At 36.8% G+C, this 16,490-nt stretch overlaps 1 protein-coding gene across 4 annotated transcripts in view; it reads right to left on the reverse strand.

The window, feature by feature from the left end:
- DST (dystonin) overlaps positions 1 to 16,490 on the reverse strand; it is a 491,592-nt gene that overhangs the window by 52,456 nt on the left and 422,646 nt on the right. For all 4 annotated transcript variants that reach the window (XM_042986591.1, XM_042986590.1, XM_042986592.1 and 1 more), the window contains 4 exons: positions 6,740 to 6,859; positions 6,434 to 6,541; positions 4,205 to 4,423; positions 348 to 551 (listed from right to left, as the gene is read on the reverse strand). In XM_042986591.1, the coding sequence (XP_042842525.1) occupies positions 348 to 551; positions 4,205 to 4,423; positions 6,434 to 6,541; positions 6,740 to 6,859 (651 nt within the window). The remainder of the gene's footprint in view (positions 1 to 347; positions 552 to 4,204; positions 4,424 to 6,433; positions 6,542 to 6,739; positions 6,860 to 16,490) is intronic.

The following is a 16,490-nucleotide window of genomic DNA, read 5'->3' on the forward strand; positions in this document are numbered from 1 at the left end:
CCTTCATGGGAGTGTCTCATTAATAATGATAATAGCACTTTTCTTTTAGCTCTCCCAGTGGCAAATTCTACTTTAGATGGACACTTAATTAAATATTTGAACAGTGATGTCAGTTGTATGTTTTTTAAGGCATTGAATATTATTTTGTATTGTATCTGCAAGCAGGCAGAGAGAAATATAAGGATTGGACCGAGCAAATACCCCTTTTGAGAGGCAAAAACTTCAATACTCAGATTTAATGTAGTGAAATAATTCTGGTTCAAATTTAATCAGGAGATCCAAGAAAATGTTTTTCCATGCTCTGCCATTTAAACGAACTCAGTCATATTTCTGGTATAAATGATTACCTGAGTAGATTGAGAAATAGCTTCATCCAATGCCACAGCTCGCTTTTTGACATCTTCTTTAATTTGACTGTAAAGGGTGTCAGCTGCCACGTACTTCTCTTGGATAGAAAAGCCTTCCCCTGGGCTCAATTCCAGTAACTGTGGCCCAGTTTTGTTCATCTTATCTATATGAGGCTTGTGTTCGGCTATCAACTCTCGCAGTTGCTATAACAAACCAAACAGCTTCTCAGTATCTCAGGGTCACACTTCCATATTACAGCTGTCTACATGCCCAATGCATCCAGCTGGCAAGAAACTCCAAACACCCTTCCCATCACAAGGCATTTAACACAGGACGGCTCATACTGCTCCTTGCCAGCAAGAGATGCCCCTGACACAAAGAATAAACAATAGTCTGGTCACGTCAAAGTCTCTTTAAGGGTACGTACAAAACTGCTCGTTGAGTGAAATAATGAATCCCAGTTCATTATGCATTTCCTATCAAGAGCAGTACACACTCTGACAAGGGTCATATTACATAAAGAATTATGAACTCACTATGTCCCCAACCTATAGAGATTAAGCCATAACTCTTGGTGTCCCTTTCTGTACACTCATGATATATGCAAAAATTCTTTAAAAGGGAGGAAGGAAGAAAGGGAAGGAAAGAAAAGGAAAGAAGTTCAGCAGAAGGCAGACATAATGCCAAGAGAAAAAGTTAAGAGGATATAAGGCCATAAGGCATTGTAGTTATGTATATATTTAAACCAATATAAAATGTGTATATATAGGTTACATTACATATACCCAAGTATGACTCCATTATATGTATATATGTGATACCTATAATATACACATATGAATAAATCCATCTGTATTTTAAAACGTTAAAGGCTACAGGGTAATCAATCTATCAGACATGTCTGTATACTGAGCATTATTGGTAAGGTGTGTTGAAAGAAAAATATATGACACATGAAATATTTTGCATAATGTCATCTAATCAAGAGATACAATGATATTTATGCCAATAAGTGGGTGTGTAATGGAGCCCCATTCCTTCTAGGAAGACAAATAAATCTAGAATATCTATACTCCGTAGAACCCAGAGCCTCCGCTGAGCAGTGGTTCATGGACCAGATCCAAAGCTACACCCATCTTTGCTTCAGGTCTCTCTTAGGGTAGCCTCCCTGCAGCATTGAGGAGCCTTCCATTTGTACCACAGTAGTGATTAGGATCCTTAATCAGAAGCTTCTTGTCCTCACCAGAAGGTTTATCTCCAAATTATTTGCTACCTAGCCCCTAACAAAAACTTCTCTGAGAGAAATTATATTCAGGAAAGACAGTCTAGAGAAAGCTACCAATCTTCTCCTGTAAACATTTTAATTTCTATCATTCATCAAGAAGAATCGCCAAGATAGCCACATATCTAGATACTTATTGAAAGTGCTCACTAAAATCAGTCATATAAATTATTTTGAAAATTATTAAGGAAATTGGCATATCATTAACAATGATGTATTTTTTTTCAAGGTTTAAATCCTTTATTTTATTTATTTATTTTTAATTTTATTTTTTTATTTTTTAAAATTTACAATGATGTATTTTTGAATACAATGCTATTTTTGAAGCTTTTCTGAATATGGTCTCCAAACTCTTAAAAAACAGCTAAATAGACATAAATTCCGTTAAAAGAAAAAGAAGGGGTTGGTCCTAATCTAACATGCTGCTCATAAGGATGTCTGTGATCTAGCTCCTGAGTGGTCCAGGCTGAGATTTTCTTATTTTTGTTTCATATTATGAGATCATCTATTCATGCTGCCTTAAGAAATGGAGGTAATAATGGTAGTAACAGCTAATAAACAATCTCACAAAAAAGCAATGTGTTACACACGTTCTGGTTTCAGTACTCTACAAGGCATGTTGGTAAATCAAGTTTACACTCTGAGTTATCAAGAGACTCTCAGGTAAAATGAGAGATCTCTGCTGAGATGTCCCCAGTTGCCTAGCATGTAGGTAGATCTCATTTGTGTAGCACCACTGTGAAACTCCTTAGTTTGGGAAGTACTGAGATGACCCTTTTTCAGACCATTCCTTTTTTAAACATCTGGTACTACCAGATGCCTACTTGGGTGTGTGTGTGGAGAAAGGGCCCAATGGGTGATGTCTTCTGCCTCATATGTAACAAAATGATTCTTGGCAACATACTGCCATAAGGGTCGAGTCAAATGGAGATAATGAGTGTGACCTCAATGTATCTACCATATAATAACTGGTTCTTGGAGCCATTTTTCATTCCTGATCAGAACGAACTAGAAGATCTTCCCAAACAAATACAGCGGAGGATAAGGTTGTGGAGCTGCAAAAGAAAGGCTGTTCTACAAGGCTGTAAATATTATGAATAATTTAGTTGAATAATTTGAAGACTCAGCTACAAAGTTTTGTAGTTCCTTTATACATAAAACTGTACATTTAAGGGCTGAAAGATTATGCTAAAAAGGGAAAATTAATTCCACTTTGAAATTCAGTAATAACTCAATAATAATCTCATTCCGTTATTTGATGTTATGACAGAAACACAGCTGCTCAAATCTCACCTCAGAATTGAAGAAATCCACGTTAACATTTTATATTAAAACTTATTCAGTGGATAGGCATCAGGATTTCTGCCACGAAGAAACCTTTATACCAAAATTAAATTCAATTCTACATAATTTCTAGGTCTTTCTCCTGCTGCTTTAGATAGAACTTAAAATTTCCATTTTGCATTAAAGTGTTGACTAAAGCCCTTCTAAACAAACGCTTAGGGATATTCTTCAGTGCCAGTACATTAAAAAAGTAAACAAACAAAATAAGGGTGGCACATTCTTCAAACAATGATGTAATACACCACTGAGTTAAAGTCTTCCTGTGTGCGTGCACACACACATGCGCACACTTGCACACACGCATGATTAATCTCAGAGTACATCTTGTATAGATCTGGGAGACAGCAACTAGGTTCACACATCCATGACAGCAACAACTTCAGAGTTTTTCTGACAGTCTTGAACCCTCTCTCTCATTCAAACCCTTGCAAAATTTTAAGCCATGTTAATATTTAAGTAGCTGCTGAAATGAGGGCTTCATAATGCCATTTTATTTATGTTTAAAACATGATATATTTGTAGATGTAAGTATACTCTCTAGCTTAATCGTATACGCTTATAGGAGCAAAAACAAACATCAAAAGGGTTCCATGCACATAAGGTTAAAAAAAAATGGGGAAACAACTTGTCTTTGCACCTTTAGCATTCTCCCTTCTCACTGACTTAGCTTTTACATTATTTGTGTTTTGACACGCTGTCATATTGCCAATTTCCTCCAAGCTCAGTGGCCTTGTCTGTATGATGCCGCTTTGATGTATTTCTACTATTTGCTTATATTCTAGAGGTCTCCAACCAATACATATTAAGTATAAAACTTAGTCGACATATGTAAATTAAAAGCAATTCAACATGCATCAATTCAAAGTACTTCAAAAAGCTTATTTCGCTAACATTTAAAAATGAGCACTTTGCTTTTGTACCAGGAAGGCTTATACTTCATACTATTCTAGGAAAGCTGGGATATAATTAATGACATACACAATGTGGCCTCCCCACATGAGTCTTTCTCACTGTAACCCTGGAAAACAGGTGAGCAATATGAGGTAAGCAACTGTGCAGACCAGAATACAATATTGCTAAAACCCCCCAAAATAATGTAAAACATCTAATTGCATTTAAAAAACACCATCCCAGTGCTCACTTTGGCAGCACATATACTAGAAAAACAGCATAACCATAGTGGTTCTCTTTCAATGGGGAATTCAACATTCTCTTTAATACCCAGCTTACCCGGTGCTCTTCCTGCTGTTGTCTTAGAGTTTCATATTCGAGGGCTGGGGCAGGAAGCTGAGAGATGATTCTTTGTGTTTCTGTCAGCCATGGCCAAAGTTCTTCATATGTTTCCCAGAACTGGTTAACCAGGGACTGTGCTCGTTCTAGCTGTAGATACCTCTCTGAGTTTATCTGGCAGATGGCATCATAGTTCTTCAACACCTTGTCCAGTTTTTTCTAGAAAATAAGAAAATGAAATGTGCTTAGCTGGCTAAACAGGCCAAACAGCACATATACTCCAGAATGTTTTTTCTAGCACTATATGCTTAGTGCAAAGCAGGCACTCACAGATGTATGTTAAATGAAAAAAATCATTAAAACCTATTTAGATTAGGGGCGCCTGGGTGGCTCACTTGGTTAATCATCCAACTCTTGACTTTAGCTCAGGTCACAATCTCCCAGTTCGTGAGATGGAGCCCTGCATCAGGCTCTGTGCTAACAGTGTGGAGCCTGCTTGGGATTCTGTCTTTCCCTCTCTCTGCTCCTCCCCTGCTCACATGCTCATGCTCTTGCTCTCTCTCAATAATAAATTAATTAAAAATTTTAAAATGTATTTAGATTGTAACTATTTCTATGTACAAACATTCATTTTAAATTTAAAAAGACCCTTTGGGGGCTTCTCACTGGCTTGGTCAGTATAGCATCTGACTCCTCATCTCAGGGTTGTAAGTTGGAGCCTAACGTTGAGTGTAGAGATTACTTAAAAATAAAATCTTAAAAAGAAAAATAAAGATCCTTCAGGTTCATCCATATTTTTGCACAAGGCACGATTTCCTTCCTTTTTAAGGCTGAATAATAATCCCTTCTATGCTAATGTTGTATCTTACCACAACAAAAAAACCTTTCACATATATATGTAAAAAATAGCAAAAATGTGGAACCATAAAAGTACAACTGGAGATCAAGATATATCCACACAACAGGTTTTTATATTGTCATCAAAAATCATGGGATTTAATGACAGAGAACAAGCACCCCCCTTCCCCCCGTCAGAAATATTAGGTGACAAAACCCAAAATATAATAAATAAACAGATTCAGGTTTTTATGAAAAAGACAATGAGCTCTCCAAACATAATAAGCCAAATTCTTCAACTATCCTTCTAGGTCGTATAGGCCTTCTGGGCTAGAAAACAAGTCTCATATGAGTCTAGCGACATTAACATTACTTTCTGGCCAAAAGTAAAGACTCCCTCTCACAAGTGAAGTTATAAGAGGAATTGCTAGCAAAATTAATTGCATATATTACAATCAGAGTAGAACATTATACTATACACTATATTTTATGGGGTGATCATAGTGATCTAGATTACGGTATAAATTTACATCATAAACTAATAGCAGAAGATAAAGCACAACAGGAATCTAATAAACCACAGAATGACACAGAAAATATTTCATGATGATCTCTATTTTTCATGTCAGTCTTTATAAAAATAATAAAGGAAAGATTAAATTATAAATAAGTAAATTGCCAGAATAAATAAAAGTAGTATCAATATACAGTTACATTCTATTACTTTGTCCACGGTACACCTTGAAACCAATGCATACTATTTAAAGTGTAATCTTAGGCATAAACATTTGCATATTTTTTTTTGCTATGGGATAGTTTCCTATCAGAAGCATTAGTATACATTAATTTCTTTAGACTGCTGAGATGTCTGAATGTGAATTGAACTAAACATTTTTACTTGTGACTGGTTTTCCATCAATTTAAAGGATCATTAGAAGTCTAGAAACCAGATGCTTTCTTAATTATTCAGCTCATTTTTCTCCTGTACAGCTTACCAAAATTTTATACAGAATGGATTTCAGCATTAAACAGAACCATATATTTTGAAGCATACAGACAACAGGTGACATATAGAGTGATAATTTATACCGATAATAATGGCAATAATACAGCTAACATTAACTGAATGTTTAACGTGTGCCAGTTATTCAAGGATGCAAATTTTAATAGCTTTAGTGTCTATTAAAATAAGTGTCCCCAGGGTGATTCCCTTAAGAAATATTCCTTTTACTTTTACTCTGTAAGCTTGAAAAAATGCCTTATTTAAATCTCATGATTCAGATGTCCAAATGGCAGCTGTGGATAAAGAAAATGTGCTGCTCTAGGACTGAGCACTCAATACATGCCATTTATTTGAGGGTCTCAGCAGCAGCCACACAGACAAGATTATACCTTCATTGATTGCTTTTCCTCTTCACTGCATGTGGTCATGATTTTATGTCCAGATTTGACAAGCTCATCAATGATATCCTTGTGTCTCAAAATCTCCATGGTGAATTTCTGTGATTTACCAGAATAAAGATAAAAAGAGAGAGAGAGAGAGAGGCTGTGTGACTAAAATGAAAACAATCAGGCAAAGTAGTTAAAAATACCAAGTTACACTAAAAGGGTCTTGTAAAGTAAATCATGCAATCCCACGTTCTAGATCGGAGCACATTAACAAGCAATTTTGATATAACTGGAAATGTACTTCTTCACCTTTTGAAGCTGCAGCTGAGCAGAGGTCTGGTCTTGCTCAAGCCTGATGTCACCCAGAGACATCAATTTCTTTTCGGTTTCAGTAATCCAGGATAATTCAGCATCAGCTGCTTGGTCAAACTAAACAGAAGATGAATAATTAGGTCAGTAAGTTCCTGTAACTGGTGCCAGAAAAATACCTACCTAAGATTTTTTAAAATATCCTAATTACACAAGAGGAAAATTTGAGCTTATCTCTTCATGGCATCCTGAAATAATTCATGGTAATGACTCAAGTTATAAAGGAGAAGTTCCCACAGAATAATTAAACACACGCTCTTAAAACACATTGAATCTGTAACATGGCATTAATTATTCTGGGACAGCTAAGTCTGTTACCTTCTTTTTGGTTGTTATAAGAATTTCCTCTGTAAGAGTACTATCCAAATTAAACAGCTAAGAAAGTGGGTATCATCTTTCAATCACTGCATTCATCACTTTAATCCATATGGTATGCAGACAGCACTCCACTACTGACGTATAAGATTCCTAGCAAAACTCATGAAATATTCCCATTTATTTACCATACTATGTGTGTATAAATGTATGTGCAAAGTATGATTGTGTATGTAGAGTATACCTGCAAATGTCTCATGTAAAATTTTTTATATCTCATTTAATAATTCACTTCCAAGAGCGTTCTTAAATATTTTACGAGGTTTTATTTTCCTGATCTTAACAATAATTCATGGTAGAAATTCATAAAGTACAGAAAAATATACAGAAGAAAATTAAAACCTGGAGTTAATACTGTTGGTATTTTAGTGAATTTTATTCCAGAAGTTGAAAAAGATTTATAAAAGTCTGGGATAATACTGTATAAACAGTTTCATATCCTGCTCTTTCATTTATTATGAACATTTCCTATGTCATATTCTTTGAAATGTGAATTTTAAATAACATCATTGTATTCTAGCATACGTGGATATTTTCATTTAGGCACACTGCATTTTTTGCTATTATATAAACAGACCTGTAATAAATATAAATCTCTGCTGGCATCTTCAATTAGTTCTTCAGGGTAGATTCCTAGAAGTTAACTACCAAGTCAAAGAGCATGAACTTCTTCATTACCTTGCATGAGACAGAACCCGATGCCTTCTAGAACCAAGCAGGTATCATAAATGAGCAAAGTGCTCCCACAAGCACCAACGGTAAATGGTAACTAACATTGGCCTTAGTTGGAAGATTTAATGGGAAACAGACATTGCAAGCACTCAGTTACAGTACTGCCAGAACTTTTAATTTTTCAAGAGAATCTGGAAATCTAGATGAGAGCAGGGGATATATAAGTGACGAGAGAGAAGAGTAGAGATAAGATACTAGGTTAGAAAATAATTCATACTTCTAAAACACTCTGCGACACAATGCAGACTCACGGGAAGACGGAGATGTGCTTTCCCTGTTCCTCATAAGCACACCTACAAATCCCCAGGCGTTACATACACGCCCACGTTACATAAGAAACACGCATAAGATTGTGAAAGGAGACAGAAGACAGCACAACTGCTGTGGACCTTGGCGCCCGGGGAACAACACAGTGGTGAATTCTATGGGTTTTCTTCTTGCCTCACACGTCCTAGACTGGACACTGGAGAAAATGGAACCCGGAAACACCAAGAGGCACAGACAAAACCCCAAGAGAAGTCTGTCCCCTCAGCCAGATGACCAGGAAAGGGGCATCCTAGCAAGACACAGAACTTTTAAACGATAACCACTCTGTCTAGACTCCACAGGAAAAAAGGCTGTGGTCTCACCCACACTCATGCCAAGGAAGGCCTACATTTTCGCGCTCATGAGCCTACATATCAAGGTGCTGGCACTGTTGCCAGGGTGATGTCAGAGAAGGCCAAATAGGGAGATGCAACTTTTGGTGCCACTGGCCAGTAACAAAGCTCCTGCCCACAGTATCAGTGGAGATCATGTGGGGAGCCCCCACAAGCAGTCATGAATTGCCCCTCCCTATCTCCTCCGGGGTGGTTCAGAGAAGGCCTAGTGGAGAGTCAGGATTTTCACCACGGCTCTGTGGTTAATTTAGCCACCTTCACCGAGCTGCTGGAAAAGACTGCTCCAACAGCTGGAGGTCTAATCCCCACTCCCAGCCGGCAGAGATGAGGAGCACCCATGTCAGGTGTCACGAGAGGCTGAGTGGGGAACGTAGACCTCTGCTTGTACCCAGCAGTACCCCCAGCTTCTTCTGCCAGAGTGGTGCCTGAGGAGGCCAGTCCAAACGGAAAGTTTAATTACGACCCAAAACTCCTAAGTTAGCAGCAAGAACCAAGGCCTCCAACTGAACTAAAGAAAGATCATCAATGGATGCCGATACCTAGATGACAGAAATGTTAGTACTGTCTGACAAAAATTTTCAAGGAACAATGATAAAAATGCTTTAATGAGCAATTTTAAACACCACTGAAACGAATGGGAAAAATCAGAAGGCCTTAGCAACAAAAATCCTCAGCAAAAAAAGAGGATATATAAAGAACCGAATGGAAATTTTAGAAGTTAAATATATAATAACAAATAAGGTCAGAGGATGAGATCAATGAAGGGCACAGAGGAAAGAATCAGTGAAGCAAAAGACACAACAACAGAAATTACCCAAGCTGAATAATAGAAAACAGACTGGAGGAAAAAAAAAAATCAATAGAGCCTCAGGGACCTGTGGAACTATAATACAAGATCTAACATTCCTGTTGTTGGAGTCTCAGAAGGAGAAGAGAAAGAGATTGTAGGAAAAAAAAACCCTCAAATATTTTAAACAATGATAAAATTACAGAAATGCAGAAATAACTTCTGGTTGCCAGGAGTTAAGGAGGGAGCAGAGGTGGGAGGCTATAAAAGGGAGACATGAGGTAGTCCTACGGTGATGAAATGTTCTGTATCTTCACTGCATCGACATCAACATCCTGCCTGTGATATTGTACTATACTTTTGCAAAACGTCACCACTGGGGAAAATGGGTAAAGGGTACAATGTGACTGTCTCTATCTTATTTCTTATAATTGCATGTGAATCTACAAGTATCTTAATAAAAGTTAATTAAAAACAACAACAACAAAAGGTCTGTGTGGATAACCTCTGTGTGAGCTCCAGTTCACATTTTCCTTTTAGATAATATACTGCCAAACTGTCCTTCAGGTAGGATATACTGATTTATACAGCCACAAGGCAAGTTTTTCTGTACCCTCATCACCATGGGGTACAATTTATTTTTAAATAATATTTTCCAAGTGTATCAGTGGACTTCCCTTAATTATAAGGAAATAATCTGCCAGCAGTAACCTGGCACAGACTTGAATAGCACTGATTAAGAGTAATGTTACACTTTCCATCTCACAAAGAAAGAATAACAAATTATAGAAGTGAAAAATACTTAATAATATTATAAATTATTATAGTTTTTTCCTATATATCATGAACCCACTTGTTTTCACCTTTGCCAAATAATGAATGAGTAAATAAATACTGATGCCATTTGCAGGTCAGTTTCTTTTAGTCAATGGTTCAGATAGAAGAAAAATTTAGTAATCATGTAACTAATGGGTCCCAGCCAGGAATACAATAGAGGTGTAAAAAAAAAAAAAACAACAAAAAAACAAAAAAACAACTCAATTGCATAAGGATATGAAGGAGGAGATAGGGCTTAACAGACCTTTCCTTAACAACCTCTAAACTGCTGCCTGAATAAAATCTGATAGAAACCAATACCTACCAAAACAAACAAACAAACAAACACGATGCAAAATCAGGCTGCTTTAAGACTAACATAGTGTCTGGACAGCAGATTGGAACACATTTGCCACATTGGGCTGTCCTTCAAGTGTCACACATTTAAGAGAACCAATGATATGCTGAACTTGTTCCAGACAGAAATTCAGAGTTTTAGTCCACAGAGTGGGGTGAGCTCCTTTATAAGGGCAGTACTTCTAAAATGACTGTGTGTACATTTATACATTCAAACAGAATTACTCATTTTTCCTGTATTTCCCATAACTTTATACATTATTTTTTTAGCGAAGCCACATTTTTCATAAAACTTATTGAAAAGGCTCCTGGTTTGCAGACAGTAGTGTTAATAAATGTTTTTTTTTCATTGATTCGTTACTTTTTCTGCTACTGGGACAAACCAGAACAATGTGGCTTCCAGAAAAGAATCCATATGAAAGACCATATGAAAAATTGTATCTTAATCTGGTTCAGTAATTTTTATATTAGTTTCAAACGGAACTACTCATTAGCAATTATTCACCAATGTGAAAAAGAAAAGAAAAGAAAAGAAAAGAAAAGAAAAGAAAAGAAAAGAAAAGAAAAGATAAGATTTCAAGGCACCTGGCTAGCTACCTCAGTCAGTGGACCATGTGCCTCTTGATCTCGGGGTTTCAAGTTTGAGCCCCATGTTGGGGGTAGAGATTACTTAAAAGTAAAATTTAAAAAAAAGAAAAGGAAAGGAAAAAATTTCAACTAATTCAGGAGCTTCAATGTAGAAAAAAGAAATCCTCATGAAAAACAAGTAGAAGAGCCTTCATGGTTAGATTATTCACTTTCAAGATATATACGATGAAACTTCAAGGTAAAACTTTATTATGGGATTCCCTTAACAAATGTGAAACTGGGCAGAACAGTCCAGGCCTTTGTACCTGAGTGCAAGTGCTGCAAGATATCTGAATAAAATTTAACAGTAATGACTTTTTTCCTCTACTGGTCCCTGAAAAAACAAAGTGACAAACCACCCCGCTTGTTTGTGATCAGGCAATTTTCAGCACTTATATGACAGTCCTAGTAAATAAAGTCAGCCTGTTAGTGTTAATATTAGTTTAAATCTATTTCTCTTTCTCTTAAAAAAAAAAAAAAAAAGACTCCAGTGAAAAATAGTATGGGGATACCATCTAAGTTGCCAAAATGGAAAGCTGAAACTAAAACACTGTTTCTTCAACCAAAGCAAATATTTGCTCTGCTAAAAGAAAACAAGACTGCAAGCAGAAATTTCCCTCCTGTCTTTTGAGATTTTTTTAATTAAATTAGCAAATATTTATTGTTTAGCAACAAATGGAATAGCCCCAGGGTCTTCATTAAGCAATTTACAGGGAAGCAAGGCATTTTATTTACACCTATAAACTTTCGAATGACTATATGTGTACATTTCTAATAGACCATAAAGGCTGCTTATTTTACAATGTGAACAATATGGAGAACCAGTTTATTAGACCAAATTTTAATAAACTTGTTTACTGCTCACTCAAGTAGCAGAAATTGACTTCAAATAAATTGTAGATAATATTACCATCCATAATTGCATTCTAGGAAATATTCTACTAGGTTTTATCAGTGGAATCTAACCACTGACCTACTATAACTCTTATTATAGTAGAACCAGTATTTCAGAAATTTCCAACAAGACTGTGAAAGACATTTAAGATTTTATTTATTTAAAAAAATTTTTTTAATGTTTATTTATTTTTGAGAAACAGAGAGAGACAGAGCACAAGCAGAGGAGGGGCAGAGAGAGAGGAGACACAGAATCCGAAGCAGGCTCCAGGCTCTGAGCTGTCAACACAGAGCTCCATGTGGGGCTTAAATCCACGAACCATGAGATCATTACCTAAGCCAAAGTCGGGTGCTTAACTGAGCCACCCAGGCACCCCTAAAGATTTTATTTTTTAAGCAATCTCTACACCCAACGTGGGGCTCAAACTCAGAACTCTGAGATTGAGTCGCACACTCCACCAACTGAGCCAGCCAGGCACCCTAATAGTGAAAGACATTTTAATTGGCTATCTCTATTCCTGAAAAACGCTCTAAAACAATAATGGCCAGCATTTTACTGAACACACTAAGTGCTTCACATGCAGTATCTTCTCTAATCCTGACAACAACTGCATCATCTGGGTATTACCATCTACTCCATTTACAGTTGAGAAAACTGAGGTAGAGAAAAGTTACCTGACTTACCAGAGCTTACCCAGCTAGTAACTGTTGGAGCTGAGACTCAAACCAAGGTGGTCTGACCCCAGAGACTGCATTGCTAGTTGCCCTATCACTGGTGCTCATATACAGTTCAGGCTTCGTGAACTCAAAATATGCATGCAATTTCACCAAAAATGGCTCATATACCACAACCGTCAATAAATACTAGGTTTTAACTTCTTAAACATTTCTCCAGTCTCTGACAAACTACTTTTGTGTTTATCTAGAGGGTTTCTTTTAAGTGGAAATAGAGGCTTAAGAAAGGCAAAATGATAAGTGAACCTTAACTTCAAGGACATCCTTTTACTCCCTTCCCCTGGCTGAGGATCTTATCACTTTTCCTTGATTAGCATTTCCTTCCATTTTGCTTTGCATTATTCATAACACAGCCCATATGTTCCCACCCCCAACACCTGGAGGGTCTAAACTAATCTCACTTCCATGGGGGAAGTTTCCTACTAGTTCTTTAAAAGAAACAAACAGGTGTTATTTTTTTTCCAAGGCTGATTCCTAATGACCTGATGAGTTGCTTATTCTAATTGCACCCAAATCACCAACCTACGTGCCTTTAATATAAAAGGGTCATTATGGCCACTCAAGCCAAGCAATTAGAACTGTTGAAGAGTGTCTGGGATTCCCAGATCCCGTGAAATACACACATTTTAGCAACTTCTGACAATTGTGCATATTAATATGAGGCAAAGGACAATGAACTGCTCTGAGGTTAAAACAATCACAATGGTGTGAATTCAGGCTATAAGTCTGCACATCTTTTAAGCGAAAGTGCCTCCCCCTATTTCCACATTGCTCATTTGGTTCAATTTGCAATTAGAGAAAGAAAGCAACAAAAAGAAAGCAACAAAAAGATGCTACTTCGTGCAGGTTTAACAGGCAAAAATATGTACACTTTCTAACTCAGATGATGGCATGTATTGTGAGAAGGAGAGACCTGTTTCGTTTATGTTTATAAAGCTCACCATCACTGTTTACTAAAGCTGACTTGTTCTCCTCAGATATTTCCTAAAAGTAACGAATGGGCCTAATTCTTATAAAAAAGCATACTCTCTTCAGAATGTCAATGCTTGCCAATCTGTAGAGTCAGATGCATACAGTCCTCACTCATTTGTCCATAATAGAGGCAGTTTGATGATTTTCAAACAGCAATAAATACTACTCAAATTTATAAAGGGTTCTGTCATAGGCCTCCATGATTTCAAAATTCAGTGACACATATTCTCAAAACTGTTACTATCAATATAGGATAACCATAAAAAATCTAACCACATCAAATCAGAACTTTTCTAAAAACTATGTTTAAACAGGGTGGTTACAAAGTCATGCCAATTACTAGACATCTGCATGCTCCCTTCCCTGTCCTTTTCAAACTAATTCTTTTCTATGTTTTCTTGGATATCTTTTTTTTTTTTTTTTTTTTAAGTGGGCTCCAACACGGGGCTTAAACTCACGACCCTGAGATCAAGACCCGAGCTGACATCAAAAGTCAGTTGCTTAATTGAATGAGCCACCCAGGCACTCCTAGACATCTTTCTCATCGATGTTTGGAAGCCAATATACTCTGCAACAGTGACCTGACTCACAAAGTCCCTATGCTTTTCTTGAATTCCAAAAAGCAGGTTATAATATTATATAGGAGGTAGATCTGTATACAAACAGCCTTAATGCCGGGCAAAAGGTGAAACATCTTAATAGAAATTTACTTGGAAACAAAACATTCAGTTATTTAAAATCTATTTAGCCAGGTTATTAAGAAACAAAGCATCAAATCTATAAATGTAAAAATTACCACTTCGTGTTCAAGACATACGTCCTACCCTGTCAACTTGTGGGTGTGGGTATGTTGAAGGTAGGGACCTGGAAAGGAGTAGCTGTTAATAAAACAAATTGTATGTGACTATAGGTATGTCTAAAAAGATGGGACGGAGGTCAGATCACGTCCATTGTTTTAGATGGAGAAGAGACACAGAATGGTGCTTGGTCTGTTTATGCACCTTAAAACAGTACAAAATGTGTGGCTAACATCCGAGTCTCCAGATATTTTTGCACCATCTCTTCTATACTGAAGAGACGAATTATTATTGTGAAAAGAGAAAACAAATATTTTAGTGCCAAACTGTACTCTGGTGCTAATTCCAAATATTTATAAGTGAGCAAAGTTATGAAATGACTTCAGTCATAAATTAGCTCCTTTATAAACTTGAAAATTATGAGTTTAGAAACATGTGAACAACCAGAAAATATCAATGGCATTAGCATTAGCTGTATGACTTATTGGTAGTAAGACACTAGGTCTTCCTCTCTCAGAAGGAAGACTGGAAGGATAGAGATCATATTATTTACACACTATTTCTTCCATGAGTTTTTCCTGTATTCTTTCAGAAAATCTTAAAATTTTCTATAATGACTGTGTCTCTCTCTTTCTGCCCCTCCTCCACTCACAGTCTCTCTCTCAAAAATAAATAAACATTAAAAAAAATACAAGCTCAACCTGTCATCTTGCCCTTTTTATGCTCTTATTTCACTGAACTAACCACCCACAGTCAACCTCTCAAGAAAAATCGTACTCCAAGAGTACAGAATAGTAGTCTTGCTATTTAGGGAAATCTTCAGTGCCAATTCTGAAATGTGGATATAAGTTTTGGGGAAAAGATCCAGTGTTTTCATACAGTTGAATAAACTTCACAGATAAATGCATTTATCCTCCTGTAATAATGAGGCATACAGATTGTGCCGAACTTTGAAAACTGAAGTCATGCAAATACATTCCTCAGGCATGAATGCTCTCCCTCACAAAAATTTCTAAGGCAGGCCTTCCGCTATCATTGTATTTCATCAGCTTTTGTGATTCTAGAGCATGGCCCTGAAATGAGGAGTGAGGCATTATGCCACATAAATTATAATATAGAACTATATAAATTACACTTTTACAGCAACCTTAGAAAATTAATTTTGGATGCTCCCACACAATCTGCTTGGTTTGTGGCTCTGGTGTTCAGCATGTATTAGTAAAGGCTTAGTTATGTGCCTTCCAGAGCTCTGCTCTGAAGTACCCTGCAATAGCACACTAATCCTGTCACAGAAAGTCTGCAGTAAGAGTCTGATGACTTAATGTAAATAGTCCGAGATAGTCAATAAAAGTTAATCAAAACACATATTATAAATTTCTATTTCCAGGACCCCACTCATAACCCAGAGTTTTCTGACGGAGCTGTGGTGAGGGCTGGGTGCCTACAAAACTCTCTGGAACTCTAAACTCTGCATGAGTCACAGACAGGTCAGAAACAACCCTTCCCACCGCCCCCCCCCCCTTCAGTCCAGAAAAAACACCACATCGCCAACACGACTGTTTCCTTTTTAGAAAGAACACAGCCTCTCTTTGCCATTGCTGTATGTAAATGAATAGTCAGTGTGGACTTATGTGATAACTCAAAATATTTACTCACATACAGATTAGACTTAGCCAAGGCATAAAATTAGCATTAGCAATTCACATATATGTAAGCGAAAAGCACTTTGTTTGGAAAGCAGGGCTGATCTTCCCAGTGACCGATTTGGTAAGGGTATAAATCTGGGCTACAATGAGGCAGATGGCTGTTAACAATGTACAGATTAGCCTTGCCCTGCCTCGCACTCAGATGTCGAAGTAACCCAAAATCTTTTCAAATCCCTCTTTTCATTTTTGAAGCATAACAAATGAATGGAAACACTATTAATAGAAATCTTTGTT

This window comes from Panthera tigris, chromosome B2 (genome assembly GCF_018350195.1).
Source record: "Panthera tigris isolate Pti1 chromosome B2, P.tigris_Pti1_mat1.1, whole genome shotgun sequence".
NCBI classification, from domain to species: domain Eukaryota; kingdom Metazoa; phylum Chordata; class Mammalia; order Carnivora; family Felidae; genus Panthera; species Panthera tigris.